Raw genomic sequence first — 14,907 nt, 5'->3', positions numbered from 1 at the left:
GGGCTGGGGGGGTGGGCAGGGCCCAGGGGGATGGGGGGGTGTGCCCGTGGTGGGCAGTGTGCCCCAGGGTCGACGGCAGAGCCACAGGGAGGGTGGCATGTCCCTGGGTTGGGTTCCATGCCCATGGTAGGTGTCAAATCCCCACAGTGGGTGGCACATCACCAGGGTGGGTCACGTGTCCCATGGTCAGTGGCATGTCCCTGAGATAGGTGACACATCTGCATGGTGAGTGTCACCTCCCTGGAATGGATGTCACATCGCCAGGGCGGCTGTCATGTCTTCAGGGATGGTGGCACATCCGTGGAGTGGGTGGCATGTCCCTGGGGTGAGTGACACGTCTGCATGGTGAGGGAGGTGGCATGTTCCCGGGGTGGGTGTCACACCCCTAGCATCTGTGGCACGTTCTTGGGGTGGGTGGCATGCTCCTGGGACTGGTGTCACCTCCCTGGGGTGGGTGTCACCTCACCAACAGCAAAGCCCAAGAAAGAGGAAGAGGAGGAAGAGGAGCGCTGGGTGGAGGAGAAGGGCCAGGACCGCAAAGGTGGGTGCCAGCCCCCATTCCTGTCCCTTCACATCTGTCCCTGTCCCTGTCCCTGCCCCCCTCACTGTGCCTTTTCCTTTGCCAGGAAAACCCAAAAAACCAGGAGGAAAGAAGTGGGATCCAGATGAGGAGGAATGGACCCCTCCAGCAGAGAAGAAAAGTGAGTGTCCCCATTCCTGGGGTGACAGGGACACCCTGCTGGGGAGGTTGAAGTCCATCACCCCCTGCTGTCCCCAGGGTGTCCCCCGATCGGGCTGGAGTCCCACCGCATCGAGGATGACCAGATCCTGGCCTCCTCCATGCTGCGCCACGGGCTGGGCGCCCAGCGCGGCCGCCTCAACATGCAGGTGAGGGTCACGTCCCACGGCCACGGTGACACCCCCAGCCCCTGCCCCACGGGCTGTGGTGACACCCCAGTGCCCACCCATGGGTCACACTGACACCCCCAGCCCCTGCTCCACGGTGACAACCCCAGCACCCACCCAAGGGCCACAGTGACACCCCCAGCCCCTGCCCCATGGGTCACGGTGACACCCCCAGCACCCACCCAAGGGCCACAGTGACACCCCCAGCCCCTGCCCCATGGTTACACCCCCAGCCCCACAGCCACGGTGACACCGCCAGCACCCACCCATGGGTCACGGTGACACCCCCAGCCCCTGCCCCACGGCCACGGTGACACCCCCTGCCCTACGGGTCACGGTGACACTCACGCCCACTCCCCGCTCCCCAGGCGGGCACCAACGAGGACGATTTCTTCGACGGGGCATGGTGTGCCGAGGACGACAGCCGCGCGCACTGGCTGGAGGTGGACACGCGCCGCGTCACCATGTTCACCGGGGTCATCACCCAGGGCCGCGACTCCCAGATCCAGTACGGGGACCTGGGGCTGCAGCTGGGGACATGGAGCAGGGGAGCAGTGTGGGAACCCCTGTCCCAACCTGTCCCTGTCCTCCCACAGCGACGACTTTGTCACCAGCTTCTATGTGGGCTTCAGCAACGACAGCCAGCACTGGGTGATGTACAGCAACGGCTACGAGGAGATGGTGGGGACCGTTCTGGGCGGGTGACATGGCAGCCATGGGGAGGGAGCCTCTGGGGTACATCTCTCCCTCCTGGGCAGATGTTTTACGGAAACGTGGACAAGGACACGCCGGTGCTGAGCGAGTTCCCGGAGCCGGTGGTGGCCCGGTACATCCGCATCTACCCCCAGCGCTGGAACGGGAGCCTCTGCCTGCGCCTTGAGGTCCTGGGGTGCCCCCTCTCTGGTAACAGTCACCCCAAAACAGCCTGGGGGCCACGGGGGTGGGACCTCTGCAGCCATCCCCCGCTGCTGTGTCCCTGTCCCCTCCACAGCTGTCAGCAGCTACTACACCCAGCAGAATGAGGTGACTTCCACGGACAACCTGGACTTCCGACACCACTCCTACAAGGACATGAGGCAGGTGGGCACTGCTGGGGGGGCAGATCCAGCAGGGGGTGGGATCCTCTGTAGGGATGGGACACCCATGGTTGTGAGATCCTTCATGGTGGTGGGATCCTCCATGAGGAGCAGACACCTCTGTGGTGGTGGGCACATCTTTGGGGCATGGCATTCTCTGTGGCTGTGGGCACTTCCATGGTGGTGGGCATCTTCGGAGGGTGGGACCCTCCATGCCATGGGTGTGGGATTCTCTGCAGCTCTGGGCTGGTCCCCCCAAGCCCTGCCCCCATGTCTCCCCACCCTGCAGCTGATGAAGGTGGTGAATGAGGAGTGTCCCACCATCACCCGCATCTACAACATTGGCAAGAGCTCGCGGGGGCTGAAGATCTACGCCATGGAGGTCTCCGACAACCCGGGCGAGCACGAGACGGGTGAGGGAGGTGTGAGGGACTGGGACCCCCGGCCGTGCTGCCAGGTGTTTGCTGACCCTCCTGGACCCCCCAGGTGAGCCCGAGTTCCGGTACACGGCGGGGCTGCACGGCAACGAGGCGCTGGGCCGGGAGCTGCTGCTGCTGCTGATGCAGTTCCTGTGCAAGGAGTACCAGGACGGGAATCCCCGCGTGCGGGGCCTGGTCACCGACACCCGCATCCACCTCGTGCCATCCCTCAACCCCGACGGCTACGAGCTGGCCCACGAGGCGGTGAGGGGGCCGTGGGGCAGTGGGATGGGATGGCAAAGCCCCCCCATCACAGCTCACCAGTGCCCTGGGCTGGCCGAGGGCTCCAAGCTGGGCACCTGAGATGTGTCAGAGAAGGGGATGGCACCAGGAGCAGTGGGTGGGACATGGGTGGTGGGATGCAGCCCCTCTGGACTCACCAGTGTACTGGGCTGCCCGCAGGGCTCTGAACTGGGCAACTGGGCATTGGGCCATTGGACAGAGGAAGGCTTTGACCTCTTTGAGAACTTCCCCGACCTGGCCTCAGCGCTGTGGGCAGCCGAGGAGAGGCGGCTGGTGCCCCACCAGTTCCCCAACCACCACATCCCCATCCCGGAGCACTACCTGTCCGAGGATGCGGCGGTGAGTGCGGCACAGGGCACACGGGCGGCGAGAGGGTGGCAGGGGGGTGACACCTCATGCATGTGTTTGCCTCACAGGTGGCAGTGGAGACACGGGCTGTCATGGCGTGGATGGACAAGAACCCTTTCGTACTGGGAGCCAACCTGCAGGGTGGGGAGAAGCTGGTGTCCTTCCCCTTCGACACGGCCCGGCCCAGCCCCCCAACGCCGGCAGCCGCCCCTCGCCCGCTGGACTACGAGGATGAGCGCCCCGAGCTGCAGGAGACGCCCGACCACGCCGTGTTCCGCTGGCTCGCCATCTCCTACGCCTCGGCACACCTGACCATGGCCGAGACCTTCCGCGGGGGCTGCCACACGCAGGACGTGACCGACGCCATGGGCATCGTGCAGGGCGCCAAGTGGCGGCCCCGGGCTGGCAGTAAGTTGGGGCCAGGGGCCTGGCTGCCCCATAACCTGGCCACTGGCAGGTGAGCAATGGGCTGGGTGGGTGTGTCTGTGCTCTTGCAGGTATGAATGACTTCAGCTACCTGCACACCAACTGCCTGGAGCTCTCCATTTACCTGGGCTGTGACAAGTTCCCCCACGAGAGCGAGCTGCAGCAGGAGTGGGAGAACAACAAGGAGTCTCTGCTCACCTTCATGGAGCAGGTGTGTAGTGGGACACAACCACAGCTGCCCCAGCTGTCCCACACCGTTCCACTCATCCCTCTCCCTCACCCAGATCCACCGAGGAATCAAGGGCGTGGTGACAGACCAGCAGGGAGAGCCCATTGCCAACGCCACCATTGTGGTGGGGGGCATCAACCACAACGTCAGGACAGGTAGGTACTGCGGGGTGCTGCAGGGCACCGGCAGCACCGTGCCCACCCCACCCACCCTGCTGCCCCCGTACCCGCAGCCAGCGGCGGGGACTACTGGCGCATCCTGAACCCGGGCGAGTACCGCGTGTCGGCGCGGGCCGAGGGCTACAACCCCAGCGTCAAGACTTGCCACGTGCTCTACGACATCGGGGCCACCCAGTGCAACTTCGTGCTGTCCCGCTCCAACTGGAAGCGCATCCGGGAGATCATGGCCATGAACGGGAACCGGCCGATCCGCCGTGTGGTGCCCGGCCGGCCCATGACGCCCCGCGAGCGCCTGCGGCTGCGGCTGCGGCACCGCATGCGGCTGCGGGAGCAGATGCGGCTGCGGCGCCTCAACGCCACCACAGCCACCAGCGGCCCCACGGCCCCGCCGCCCACCACGGCCCTGCCCTTCCCCTTCAGCAGCACGGCCTACACGCCCTGGAGCCAGGAGCCGCCCACTGCCGGCACCTGGGAGATGGACACCGAGACAGAGGTGGTCACCGAGCTGGTGACAGAGACGGAGGGCTGGGAGTTGCACACGGGGACGGCGCAGCCGCTCACCACGGCCGAAACCTACACCGTGAACTTTGGGGACTAGGGACACGTGACCCCTCACTCTGCTTCAAGCTGTGGTCGGACGCTTTGGCATCCGCTTCCAGCACCTTCCCTGAGCCCAGGCAGCTGTTCCAGGTGGGCTCCAGCCCCTCACCTTGCTGCTTCCAAGGACTGCAGGCATTGTCACAACAGCTGGGTGTTGTCAGGGACATGCTACCCCATCCCTCGGAGCCGGGCAGTGCCAGCCCACTGTCCGTGTCCCAGTGGGGTGGCAGGGGTGGTACTGCTCTCCTGGGCAGGGCCCATGGAGGCGGGCACAGCCTTTCTCCCCTCCATACAGTTTTTGTTACACAAATAAATCAAGTTATATTGGTATGAACATCTTGCCCCTCCAGTGCTTCCCCAGCTCCGTCACCTCCCAGAGGACAGACAAATGCAGGTGGTGCCAGGACCCCTTGAGGGGTGGGGGCTTGTGGAGTCTGTGGTCAGTGTCCAACTTCCATGTCCCCATCCTCACTGTCAGCCCCGAAGCTGGAGAAGGTGATGGGCTGGCAGCTGAGGTCGCGCAGGTTGACGAGGCAGGCGGTCTGCGTGGCGCTGAAGTCCGGCACCGCCAGCAGCAGCACCCGCTGCCCCTCCTTCCCTGCAAACACAGGTGGGTGTCAGGCAGAGGAGCCCCCCAGCAGCCCCAGGAGGATCAGGGGGTGCTGCGAGACCCACCTTGGAGCAGCTTGGACTGGAAGCGGGGCGCATTGCCGCAGAAGTAGACGTGAGGGCACTCGGTGAGGATAAACGGGTCAGATTTGTAGAACGGGTAACAGCCTGGGGAAGATGGGAATTAGAGGGGAAGCCCCTGGCAAAGACCCCCCCACTCAACAACCCCCCAGCCCTCACCATACCCAGGGTGTCTGGGGCCGTGGGGCTGATGTGTCCTGCCAGCAGTGTCCACTCCAGGATCTCCAGGTAGTCATCCATGCTGCTGTACTTGAAGATATCACTGATGTTTTGTCCTGATGTCCCTAAAAACCTGCATTATGGAGGAAAGAAGAGCAGCTTCAGATGCTGGACATGCCGGGACGTGTCCCTTGGTCCCACGGCACTGACAGGCAGCAGAGCTGGTAGGTTTGTTTACCTGACCCCGTCCAGGCTGGCCTGGTAGGGGTTGGTGACGAGGCGCAGGGTGGCGTAGGCGCTGGCCAGGGGCAGCATGCAGCGGTGCAGCGGCTGCTGCGGCAGCGTGTAGTTGGTGGGGTCAAACTCACCAGGCATCACATCCACGGGCACTGAGGTCTGTGGGTACAGTGGGATCAACTGGGTGGCCAAAGTGCCCTCCAAGAGGGCTCAGAGCAAAGCCCTGGTGTCACTGCTGCTCCTTTTCCCCAGGACACCCCGCTTGGCTTCTCTGAGGATCCCAGGAGAAGGATTTGGAGCTGCCTCTCCATATGGGGTGCTCGAAGGGAAGCTGGGTGCTGGGGAAGGGGGTTTTGCCACCCTGCACCCCAGACTGCTACCCTGCCTCAGGAACAAGGCTCCCTCCCCCAGAGGCACCCAATTCCATGGCCAACCCCGAGCACTCACACAGAGCTGCAGCAGGATCTCATCCAGCATCTTCACAGCCTCCACACTTGCAGCCTGTGTCTTCTTGGTCAAGTACTTGGCCTGGGTAAGCAGGAAGACAGTGAGGGACAGCCCCGCACCCCCTCTGCCCCTCCCCATGCCCCAAGGGAGGCCGCAGCCCCCTCCTTGCCGTACCTTGTTGATGGTGTCTCGGCTCTGTGTGTTCTGGCTCAGCAGATTCCCAGCCAGAATGACACGGGTGATGTGGGCAGCACAGCTCTGCTCGCCCTCTGCCCCCAGCTGCCCCGTCACCACATCCACCAGCAGCTGAGTGCTCAGCAGGGCCTCCCCACTGACGCTGCCCAGCCCCAGCCCCGAGGCCAGCAGCACGAACCTGCATGGATGGAAAGGCTCAGGCACTCTGCCACACTCCCAAACTTAGGGGCTTCAGAGAGCCCGGGCAGGGGGCCCAGACCCCCTGGCAGCCCCCTGGGCAGCAGGGGCTCAGGGATGCAGCAGGGACACAGTGCCAGCCCCAGCTGTGCTGCTGCTGCTGCCTCACCGGTCGGAGCTGGGCCCGCTCCAGGGCAGCGCGGGCGGCAGGTCGGCGAAGCAGTGATCCTCCACCAGGAACCTGCCATCGTCCTGCTCGCAGCCATACACGGCCACGATGGTCCCTGCAGCACAGCAGGCACTCAGCCCCAGGCAGCCCTGCAGGCTGGCTGCCACCAGAGCCGTCCCTTACCTGTCACCAGCCTCTGCACATCGATGGCTCCGTCCAGCTTGATCCGCTGCAGCTCATCCTCCAGCATCAGCTGGTCACAGGGCTGGATGTACTTGGGCAGGGGGGGCTGAGGCACCAGGTTGTGCTGTGAGGGCACAGAGACAGCTCTGATGGCCTCAGCAAGGACCAGGAGCCCCCAGGGACCCTTCCCAACCCCAGCCCCCCACCACCAGTACAGCCAACAGCCCAGCTGGGGTCCCAGCAGCTGGAACCCCCCGGGTGGGCTGGTTTCACTCACTGAGCAAGAGTGGTGGCAAGCAGGCAGGGAGAACAGATGGACAAAGGGTGGGTTTAGTTTGGACATGGGGTAGGAATGTGAGGGTAGTGAGGCCCTGGCACAGGTTGCCTAGAGCAGCTGTAGCTGCCCCTGAATCCCTGGAAGTGTCCAAGGCCAGGCTGGATGGGGCTTGGAGCAACCTGGGCTAGTGGAAGGTGTCCACACACGCTGGCACCAAGGTGACCAAGGGCCAGGCCATCCTGCTCAAATCTCTGCCAGTTCCCTGGCTACAACGAGCACAAGGAAGCCATGGTGAGCTCTCAGGTGTGCTGGCACAGCCCCCCCGAGCTGTGTGGAGGAGGAGAGGGCGAGCCCATTACCTCCTCGCTGATCTCCTGCAGGATGGAGGGCTGGAGCTGCATGTCCTTGAAGAGCGTCCCCACCACGCAGCACTTCTCTCCCTCCTGCAGCTCCGAGAGCCTCCGCAGTGCAATGTCCTCCCCTGTGGAGACACACGGGGGTCAGTGGCCCTGGGGTGACGCGGGCACGGCGCAGGGCTGGCGGGAGCAGCTGCAGGGCCCCAGCGCCGAGGTGCTGGGGAATGTTGGGAAGCCTCCTGCCTCTCCTCGAGGCACGGCGCCCAGCAGACATGTGTGGGCCAGATGGGGCCGAGGAGCATTCCAGAGCCTGCAAGCCTGCAGGCATTTCCTCTGTGCTGGGGGGAAAGCTGGGTCACGATGGTGTGTTCAGCTCCAACAGCTCTGCCTGGGAAGGGCCGAGGATGCACCCTGGGCACGGGGGCTGCTGTTCCAGGGCCCAGGATGCACCCTGGCCATGGGGGCTGCTGTTCCAGGGCCCAGGATGCACCCTGGGCACAGGGAGCTGCTGTTCCAGGGCCCAGGATGCACCCTGGGCATGGGGGCTGCTGTTCCCGGGCCCAGGATGCACCCTGGGCATGGGGGCTGCTGTTCCAGGGCCCAGGATGCACCCTGGGCACGGGGGGCTGCTGTTCCTGCTCTCCACCCAGGGGATGACCCAACATCTCACTGGGAGCTGACAGGCAGGAGATCACTCACCCCCCCAAACCTGATCTCTGCCAGGGCCAGATCCTCTGCCCCAGATCCCTACTGGAATTTAGGATCCCCATCACTTCCAGAGAAGGTCCTGGCATGCTGCCAGGTCCCTGGGCTTTAGGCAGGGATCCACAGGGGATGCAGGCAGGGAGAACCTCGGGAGCTGCAAGAAGCATCACAGCCCCAGCTGCATCCACCTTGTGGCTGAGGAGCAAAAATCTCCCTCATCACAAGGTGAGCCCAAAACTGGGGACCCAGAGGTGCTCCAGCCCCATCCAGTGCGTGTCCTCCCATCCAGTATGGGGCTGTGGGACTGTCATTCCCTGCTTAAACCAGCCTGTGAAGTCCACCCTGAGCCTGAGGCCCTGGAGAAGAGTGAGGAACCTGCTGCTGGTCTCCTCTCCCAAAACAACACTGCCTGCACCAGCTCCTCATCCTTTCTGGGTGACACTTCTCCTCCCAAAAATCCCACTTTGCTCATCACGCGCTGCTGAACGTGCCTCTTGTCCCAGGGAGAGCACCCCGCTGCCATCCCTGGCACCCCACACTGGAAACATGGATTCCCGAGCCCAGGAATGCAAACACTCTGAGTCAGAACAAAAACAATCCTGTTGAAGTTTCTTATTTTTGGCTCAAACTCCCCAAAATGTGTGTTTGGGGGGAGGGGGTTGTGCTCTCCACATTTTTGCCTGCAGGCGCTTCCTGCTGGGAGACAAACCCCAAAATCTGGTCCCATCCCAGGACTCCAGGAGGTGGAGTTTACAAACCACTGGGTCCTGTCACACTTGGCCAAGCCCAGGGTGGCCAACCAAGGAACGACATCCGCAGTGGGACCAGCACTGGCTTTGCTTCCACAAACCCAGGGGGCTGGGGAGAGCACAAGCACAGGCGTCCGGCCCAAAAGCTTCCACTGAAGGGGATTTTGCCCATAGAAGGGCAAAGCTGAAGGAAATTTGATCTCAGGCCGTGCCCAGGCTGGGGAGGGGGGGCACAGCCCCAGCAGCGTTGCTTCATCCCGCGGATGGAAACTCTGAGCACGAGGGTCCCACCCGCAGAACCACAGCACCCCCCCAGGCAGGAAACAGCCCCCCCAGCACCTCTCACCCCCCTGTGCCCCACTTCCTGGCCTGGGCCCCACAGCCCCAGCCTGACAAAGGTCACGCTCAGCTCCTGCTCCCTAAAGCGTGTGGGGCAATGTGGCAACCGTGGTCTCCCTGCACACACCCCCCTGCTATCTGTGATGGCTTGTCCCAAGGTCAGCACTCCCGGTGGGAGCTGCAGCAGGATTACCCCAAAATCCAGTGGGTTATCCCATCATTCCTGTGCATGCCAGAGCTGGGGGGCTGAGCTGCTTGCTCTGCTGCACACCCGTGTCAAGGGTAAAACGATGCTGGGGACTGGCACAACTGGGTACACTGGAGCTGCTCGGGTTGCAGGAAGGTTCTGGGTGGATCCCAGCCTGGCAGGGATGGACTCCCCCCAACAGGGATGGATTTTGTCCCCAGGGATGCCTGCAGGGTACATCCAGCCTGGGGAACACTCACCTCTGGATTCCAGACACAAATCTGGTCAAACACACAGATAAAATCCAAAGGCAGCTCCACACATGTTGGTTGCCAAGGCCACCCCTAACCCGTGTTCCCAAGTGCCAAATTCACACAGCCATTATTTCCCCACAGGGATGGGCACTCCAGCACTGCCCTGGGCAGCTGTGCCAGGGCTGGACTGCCCTCTCCATGAAGGAATTTTCCCAATATCCAACGTGAACCTCTCCTGGTGCAATTTCAGGTCGTGTTCTCTTGTTCTGTCCCTGTTCCCTGGGAGCAGAGCCCCCACTGGCTGCCCCCTCCTGCCAGGAAATTGTGGAGAGCCAGAAATTCCCCCCAAACCTCCTTTTCTCCAGCCTGAGCCCCCTCAACCGCTCCTGCTGCTGCAACTTTGTCCCCACCCCTGGACTCCAGACCCTCAGTGTTTTCCCCAAGGCAGTATTTCCCTGGGCAGTGCCTTTCCTTGGGCAGTGTTTTCCCAGTACAGTGTTTTTCCTGGGGCAGTGTTTTCCCTTTCCCCTGGCAGTGTTTTCCCTGGTACAGTGTTTTTCTCAGTGTTTCCCCTTTTCCCCTGGCAGTGTTTTCTCAGTGCAGGTTTCCCCTTTTCCCCTGGCAGTATTTTCCCTGGGATAGTGTTTTACTCAGTGTTTCCCCTTTTCCCCGGCAGTGTTTTTCGCCCTGGGGCAGTGTTTCCCCAGTGCAGGTTTCCCCTTTCCCCTGGGAGTGTTTCCCTTTTCCCCTACCAGTGTTTTTCTCAGTGTTTTCCCTTTCCCCTGGGCAGTGTTTTCCCTGGTGCAGTGTTCCCCTTTCCCCTGGCAGTGTTTTCCCAGTGCAGTGTTTTCCCTGGTGCAGTGTTCCCCTTTCCCCTGGCAGTGTTTTTCCAGTGCAGTGTTTTGCCTGGGGCAGACCCTTTCCCCCGGCAGTGTTTTCCCTGGGGCAGACCCTTTCCCCTGGCAGTGTTTTCCCTGGGGCAGTGCTTTCCCCTGGCAGTGTTCTCCCTGGGGCAGTGTTCCCCTTTCCCCCAGCAGTGTTTTCCCGGGGCAGTGTTCCCCTTTCCCCTGGCAGCGTTTTCCCCGGGGCAGTGCTCCCCTTTCCCCCGGCAGTGTTTTCCCTGGGACAGTGCTCCCCTTTCCCCTGTCTGGCAGTGTTTTCCCCAGGGCAGTGCTCCCCTTTCCCCTGGCAGTGTTTCCCCGCGGCAGCGTTCCCCTTTCCCCCGGCAGTGTTTTCCCCGGGGCAGCGTTCCCCTTTTCCCCGGCAGTGTTTCCCCCCGGCAGCGCTCTCTCCCCGCTCACCCCATCGGCCGCGGGCTCGCCGCTCCAGGCGGGGCCGCATGGCGGCCAGGCGCACGGCGTAGATGTGCGCGTACTGCCGGCAGAAGCTGCGCTCGCCCAGCTGGAAGGGCTGCGAGCAGTCCGAGTACCCGCCCGCCGCCACCCGGGGGAAGGTGGGGGGCTCGCCCGCCGGGGGGGCCAGCAGCCCCTGTGCCGTGGGGGCCGCCTGCTCCGAGAACATCCTCCGGGGCTCGGGTCTAACCACGGCTCTGGAAAACAAACCGGCGAATTGAGGATCCGGCCCGAGACACAACAGCCCCCTGAAAATGGCCATTCCCGCCCCAAAATGCAAACCACGTCCGGGTCCGAGCCTTCCCCTGCATGCTGCACCCCTCAGGCCCCTTCCTGCAACCCAGGGCATCCCGAACTCATCCTGACCGCACCATCCCCTCCAGAGCACACCCCGGGTCCCGCTCTCCCCAGCGGGCCGCGCACAGCCCCCAGCAAACACACTCGGCCCGGCACCACGCTCCTACCGGCGGCACCGGGACCCCCGAGGACACGACAGCCCCCCCAGGCCCCCTCAGGCTGCAGACCGCACAGCTCCCCCCAGCCGGGCACGTACGGGGTGAGGGGTCAGAGGCCGATCATGTACCGGGTGAGGGGTCACAGGCCGGTCCGTGCGGGGTGAGGGGTCACAGGCCGAGGGTCGCCGCCGGTACCGGGGCCCGCCATGGTGGGCGGGGCCGCGGCGGGAAAAGGCGCGAACGCCGCAAAGACGGAAGTTGTGCGCCGCGCGGGGAAATGACGTCAGAGCGGCCGCGAGAAACGCTGTGGGGGGACATGGCGGGGACCGGGACACCGAGAAAACGGGACACCGAGGGACCGGGACACCGGGACACCGCCACCGGCCCGGGGCCGCTCGGAACCCATGGGGTGAAGGGCGCACCGTGACCGACCCCGGAGGGGACACCGAGCCCTTGCGCTGCCCAGAGGGGTCCCGGGAGGAGCCGGGACAGACCCGCCGGTAGACCCTCGGGAGTCCGGCCAGGCTCTCCCCGCCCCTCCTTGGTTACGGGCAGCGTCCCTGAGGGGGCGAGGCTGGGGGTGCTGAGCCCCCCGTGTCCCCCCCGCTCCCCCTTCCTGCGGGGTGGAGCTGTGAGGCAGGAAGGGCCCGGGGAGCAGCCGTGTTGGGTTTTCAGGGGTTTTGGGGTTTCGGTCTCCCACCCGCGGCCCCGCTATAAAAGGTGTCACACGTAGCAGTCACCCAGGGCCAGTCGCCTGCTGTCACCGGCTGCGGGCTCGCCATGGCTGCCTCCTTCCTGCTGCTGCTGCTGCTGCTGCTGGGAGGTAACGGGAGCCTCCTGCCTCCCCGGGGGGACCGGCACCCCGAGTGGAGGGGACGGGACACGTGGGGACAATGGATGGCAGCCTGGATGACTGAGCTCGGGGGGCTGGGGTCTGTGTGGGGACCTGTGTGTGGTGGGGATGGGGTCTGTGTGGGGACAGGCACTCAGGGCTGTGGGGAGGGTCTGTGTGGGGACCTGTGTGTGCCAGGGATGGGGTCTCAGGCACTCAGGGGTGTGGGGAGGAGGACAAGGGGACAGGCAGGAGGGGTGGTGGGGGCCTGCAGGGATGGGGTCTGATGGGTACAAGTACCTGGGGGTGGCAGGGATGGGGTCTGCCTGAGGACCCAGGGATGATGGGCATGATGCCCACGTTGGGACCTGGGGACGTTTGGGGATAGGGTCTACAACAGAAGGATGTGAGTACAGGCAGGAGGGATGGTGGGGCTGGGGCTGAGTACCTGGGGCTGCTGGTTTAGTGTCCGGGTACCTCCGTGATGGGCACCCAACCTGCAGCCACGCTCACCACCCTGTCCCCATGCAGCAGCACAGGCCACGGCCCCCCCGCCCTGCCAGGGTGACCCCAGCTCGTGGTGCTGGGACACGGCCACGGCCACGCGCTGTGGCTGGGAGCAGCAGTGCCAGCACCTGCGTGACAGCCTGGCCCTGGTGAGCACCCCAGCCCCAAGCACTGCCAGGGCCACCCAGGGGTGCAGGCAGCCCTGAGCGTCTGTGTGTGCCCACAGGGGAACGTGGCTGATGGGGACAACGTGGCTGATGGGGACAACGTGGCTGACACGGCTGATGGGGACAGCGTGGCACAGCACAGGGTCATTAAGTGCCGCCTGTGCACCAAGGTCCTGAAGAGGATACAGAAGCTGGCAGGTGACAACCCTGACGAGGTGAGGGGTGATGAGGGGCTGGGGGGCCGGGCTGGGGGGCCTCTCCCTGTGGCCCCCTGACCCGCGGTGGCTTTGGCAGTCGGCGGTGGCAGCAGCGCTGCAGAAGGGCTGCCGGAAGCTGGGCAGGGCCTTGGGCAAGGAGTGCCAGAAGCTGGTGAAGAACTACCAGGAGCAGATCACCGAGGGGCTGCAGAACGGGGACACGCCCCGGGACATGTGCAGTGCCATGGGCATCTGCCAGTCCTGAGCGCGGTCAGTGCCCACCTGCATCCTGATCCTGCATCCTGTGTCCTGCACCTCGCATCCTGCATCCCCATCCCATACCCCCTGTGCCCTACCCTGTGTCCTGCACCCCACATCCCGATCCTGCATCCTGCACCATGTCCTGCACCTTGCATGGCAGTCCCACACCCCCTGTCTGCACTGTGCCCTGTCCCCTACAGCCTGCTCCTGAACCCACATCCTGCACCCATATCCTGATCCTGCACCCCATGTCCCAATCCTGCACTGTGTCTTGAACCCTGCACCCCACATCCTGATACTGAACCCTCCGTCCTGCACGCCACGTCCTGATCCCGTATCCCCCCTCTGCATCCCACACTTTACACCCCGCATCCCTCAGCCCACACCTGCCGGAGGGGTGGCAGTGTGCTTGGGGTTTCTGAAGCTTCCCTGCTGCACTCTGTAGGGTGGGGGTGAGCCAGGTCACCCCACAGTGCGTTGTGGAGCAGGGTGAGGGCTGGAGCAGCTGTTTCCACTGGCCCCTGACACCTGCTGCTCTTTCCTTTCTCCACAGGCTGAGCCCCGAGTGCCCACAAACCCCGATGCCCCTGCAGCCCAGCCATCCCCCCCCACAATAAAGTCCCTCCTCTGGCTCCAGGGTCTTGTTTGTCTGCCTGGGGGGACATGGTGACAAGGTGAATGGCACCAGGCACTGGCAGTGGACAGCCTGGCCCCAGCAGGGCCAAGGTGACACCGAAGGTGCCAGCAGTAGGGTGGGGATGTGTCCCATGTGGGTTGGGGTGAGCATTCCCTTCACACACCCGGGTGGTGCTGGCTGTCACTGTCCCCTCCCTGTGCACCCCGTGCCTGGCACTGCATCTGCACTTGGCAGTGTCACTTGTGACCCGCTTGTCACCGGTGCTGCTGTGGGCTTGGGATCCTCCTCATGTCCCACCTGAGCACAGGGCACCCCTGCTTCAGTCCCAGCCAATCAGAGCACAGGGAATCCCACACCCCTTTTTTTTCCTTTAATTCCAGCCAATTGGAGTGCAGGGAATCTCTTCTGTTTGCTCCCAGCCAATCAGAACAGAGAGACTGCAGGGCTCTGAGAGCTGCCACCAATCAGAGCTCCAGGATGTCTTTGTGGTGTGAACCAATCAGAGCGCAGGGAATCCTGCAGGCCGAGGGCAGAGCAGAGGGATCCCAGTGCCACCTGCAATGGGGAGCTCTGGGGGTCCCAGTGCCACCCCTGGGGCCCTCAGGGGCACCTTGGGGTGACACAGACACCCCCTGTGTCCCCAGCCCCTCAATGTGACCCTACACTTTCTGAGGACACCGAGATCCATTGGTGGTCCCAGCCCCACACCCTGTGGTGATCCACTCCCCCCAGGTGGTCCCGGATGCCCAAGAGTTGCCCCAGCACCCTGAGATGTCCCTAGATCCCAGGTGTCCCCGTGTCCCAGGGACCCCCAGACCCCTGCAGTGGCTCCAAATATCACAGATACAACCCCAGACCATAAAGATGGCCCATACCTTCAGGCTGACCC

At 63.9% G+C, this 14,907-nt stretch overlaps 3 protein-coding genes across 6 annotated transcripts in view; 2 read left to right on the top strand and 1 right to left on the bottom strand.

Moving 5' to 3' along the window:
- Positions 1–4,818, top strand: part of AEBP1 (AE binding protein 1) — a 7,312-nt gene extending 2,494 nt beyond the window's left edge. Inside the window, exons 6-19 of the mRNA XM_041478626.1 lie at positions 335–541; positions 627–701; positions 779–888; positions 1,275–1,414; positions 1,503–1,587; positions 1,665–1,809; positions 1,898–1,986; positions 2,272–2,395; positions 2,469–2,665; positions 2,864–3,043; positions 3,121–3,460; positions 3,550–3,689; positions 3,763–3,862; positions 3,940–4,818. Of these exons, the coding sequence (XP_041334560.1) occupies positions 335–541; positions 627–701; positions 779–888; positions 1,275–1,414; positions 1,503–1,587; positions 1,665–1,809; positions 1,898–1,986; positions 2,272–2,395; positions 2,469–2,665; positions 2,864–3,043; positions 3,121–3,460; positions 3,550–3,689; positions 3,763–3,862; positions 3,940–4,484 (2,477 nt within the window). The 3' untranslated portion in view covers positions 4,485–4,818. The remainder of the gene's footprint in view (positions 1–334; positions 542–626; positions 702–778; positions 889–1,274; positions 1,415–1,502; positions 1,588–1,664; positions 1,810–1,897; positions 1,987–2,271; positions 2,396–2,468; positions 2,666–2,863; positions 3,044–3,120; positions 3,461–3,549; positions 3,690–3,762; positions 3,863–3,939) is intronic.
- On the bottom strand, positions 4,783–11,672 carry POLD2 (DNA polymerase delta 2, accessory subunit). 3 transcript variants are annotated; one of them, XM_041479084.1, is made up of 11 exons: positions 11,516–11,672; positions 10,912–11,159; positions 7,380–7,501; positions 6,744–6,867; positions 6,561–6,675; positions 6,194–6,392; positions 6,020–6,100; positions 5,574–5,731; positions 5,341–5,468; positions 5,162–5,263; positions 4,783–5,084 (listed from the first exon to the last, which is right to left on the bottom strand). In XM_041479084.1, the coding sequence occupies exons 2-11, from the start codon at positions 11,129–11,131 to the stop codon at positions 4,927–4,929; spliced, it is 1,407 nt and encodes a 468-aa protein (XP_041335018.1). In that variant the 5' UTR covers positions 11,132–11,159; positions 11,516–11,672; the 3' UTR covers positions 4,783–4,926. The 3 variants fall into 3 exon arrangements, with proteins under 3 accessions (XP_041335018.1, XP_041335027.1, XP_041335037.1); XM_041479093.1 differs by having other exon boundaries at positions 11,546–11,672; XM_041479103.1 differs by having other exon boundaries at positions 11,575–11,596.
- A 35-nt stretch (positions 11,673–11,707) lies between these two features.
- On the top strand, positions 11,708–14,013 carry LOC121359930. 2 transcript variants are annotated; one of them, XM_041479330.1, is made up of 5 exons: positions 11,708–12,240; positions 12,784–12,905; positions 12,983–13,138; positions 13,218–13,390; positions 13,935–14,013. In XM_041479330.1, the coding sequence occupies exons 1-4, from the start codon at positions 12,198–12,200 to the stop codon at positions 13,383–13,385; spliced, it is 489 nt and encodes a 162-aa protein (XP_041335264.1). In that variant the 5' UTR covers positions 11,708–12,197; the 3' UTR covers positions 13,386–13,390; positions 13,935–14,013. The 2 variants fall into 2 exon arrangements, with proteins under 2 accessions (XP_041335264.1, XP_041335255.1); XM_041479321.1 differs by having other exon boundaries at positions 12,781–12,905.
- Positions 14,014–14,907: the final 894 nt, after the last annotated feature.

The sequence above is a fragment of the Pyrgilauda ruficollis genome, unplaced genomic scaffold (genome assembly GCF_017590135.1).
Source record: "Pyrgilauda ruficollis isolate IOZ18807 unplaced genomic scaffold, ASM1759013v1 scaffold113, whole genome shotgun sequence".
NCBI classification, from domain to species: Eukaryota; Metazoa; Chordata; class Aves; order Passeriformes; family Passeridae; genus Pyrgilauda; species Pyrgilauda ruficollis.
This window is presented reverse-complemented; position numbering and strand designations above follow the sequence as displayed.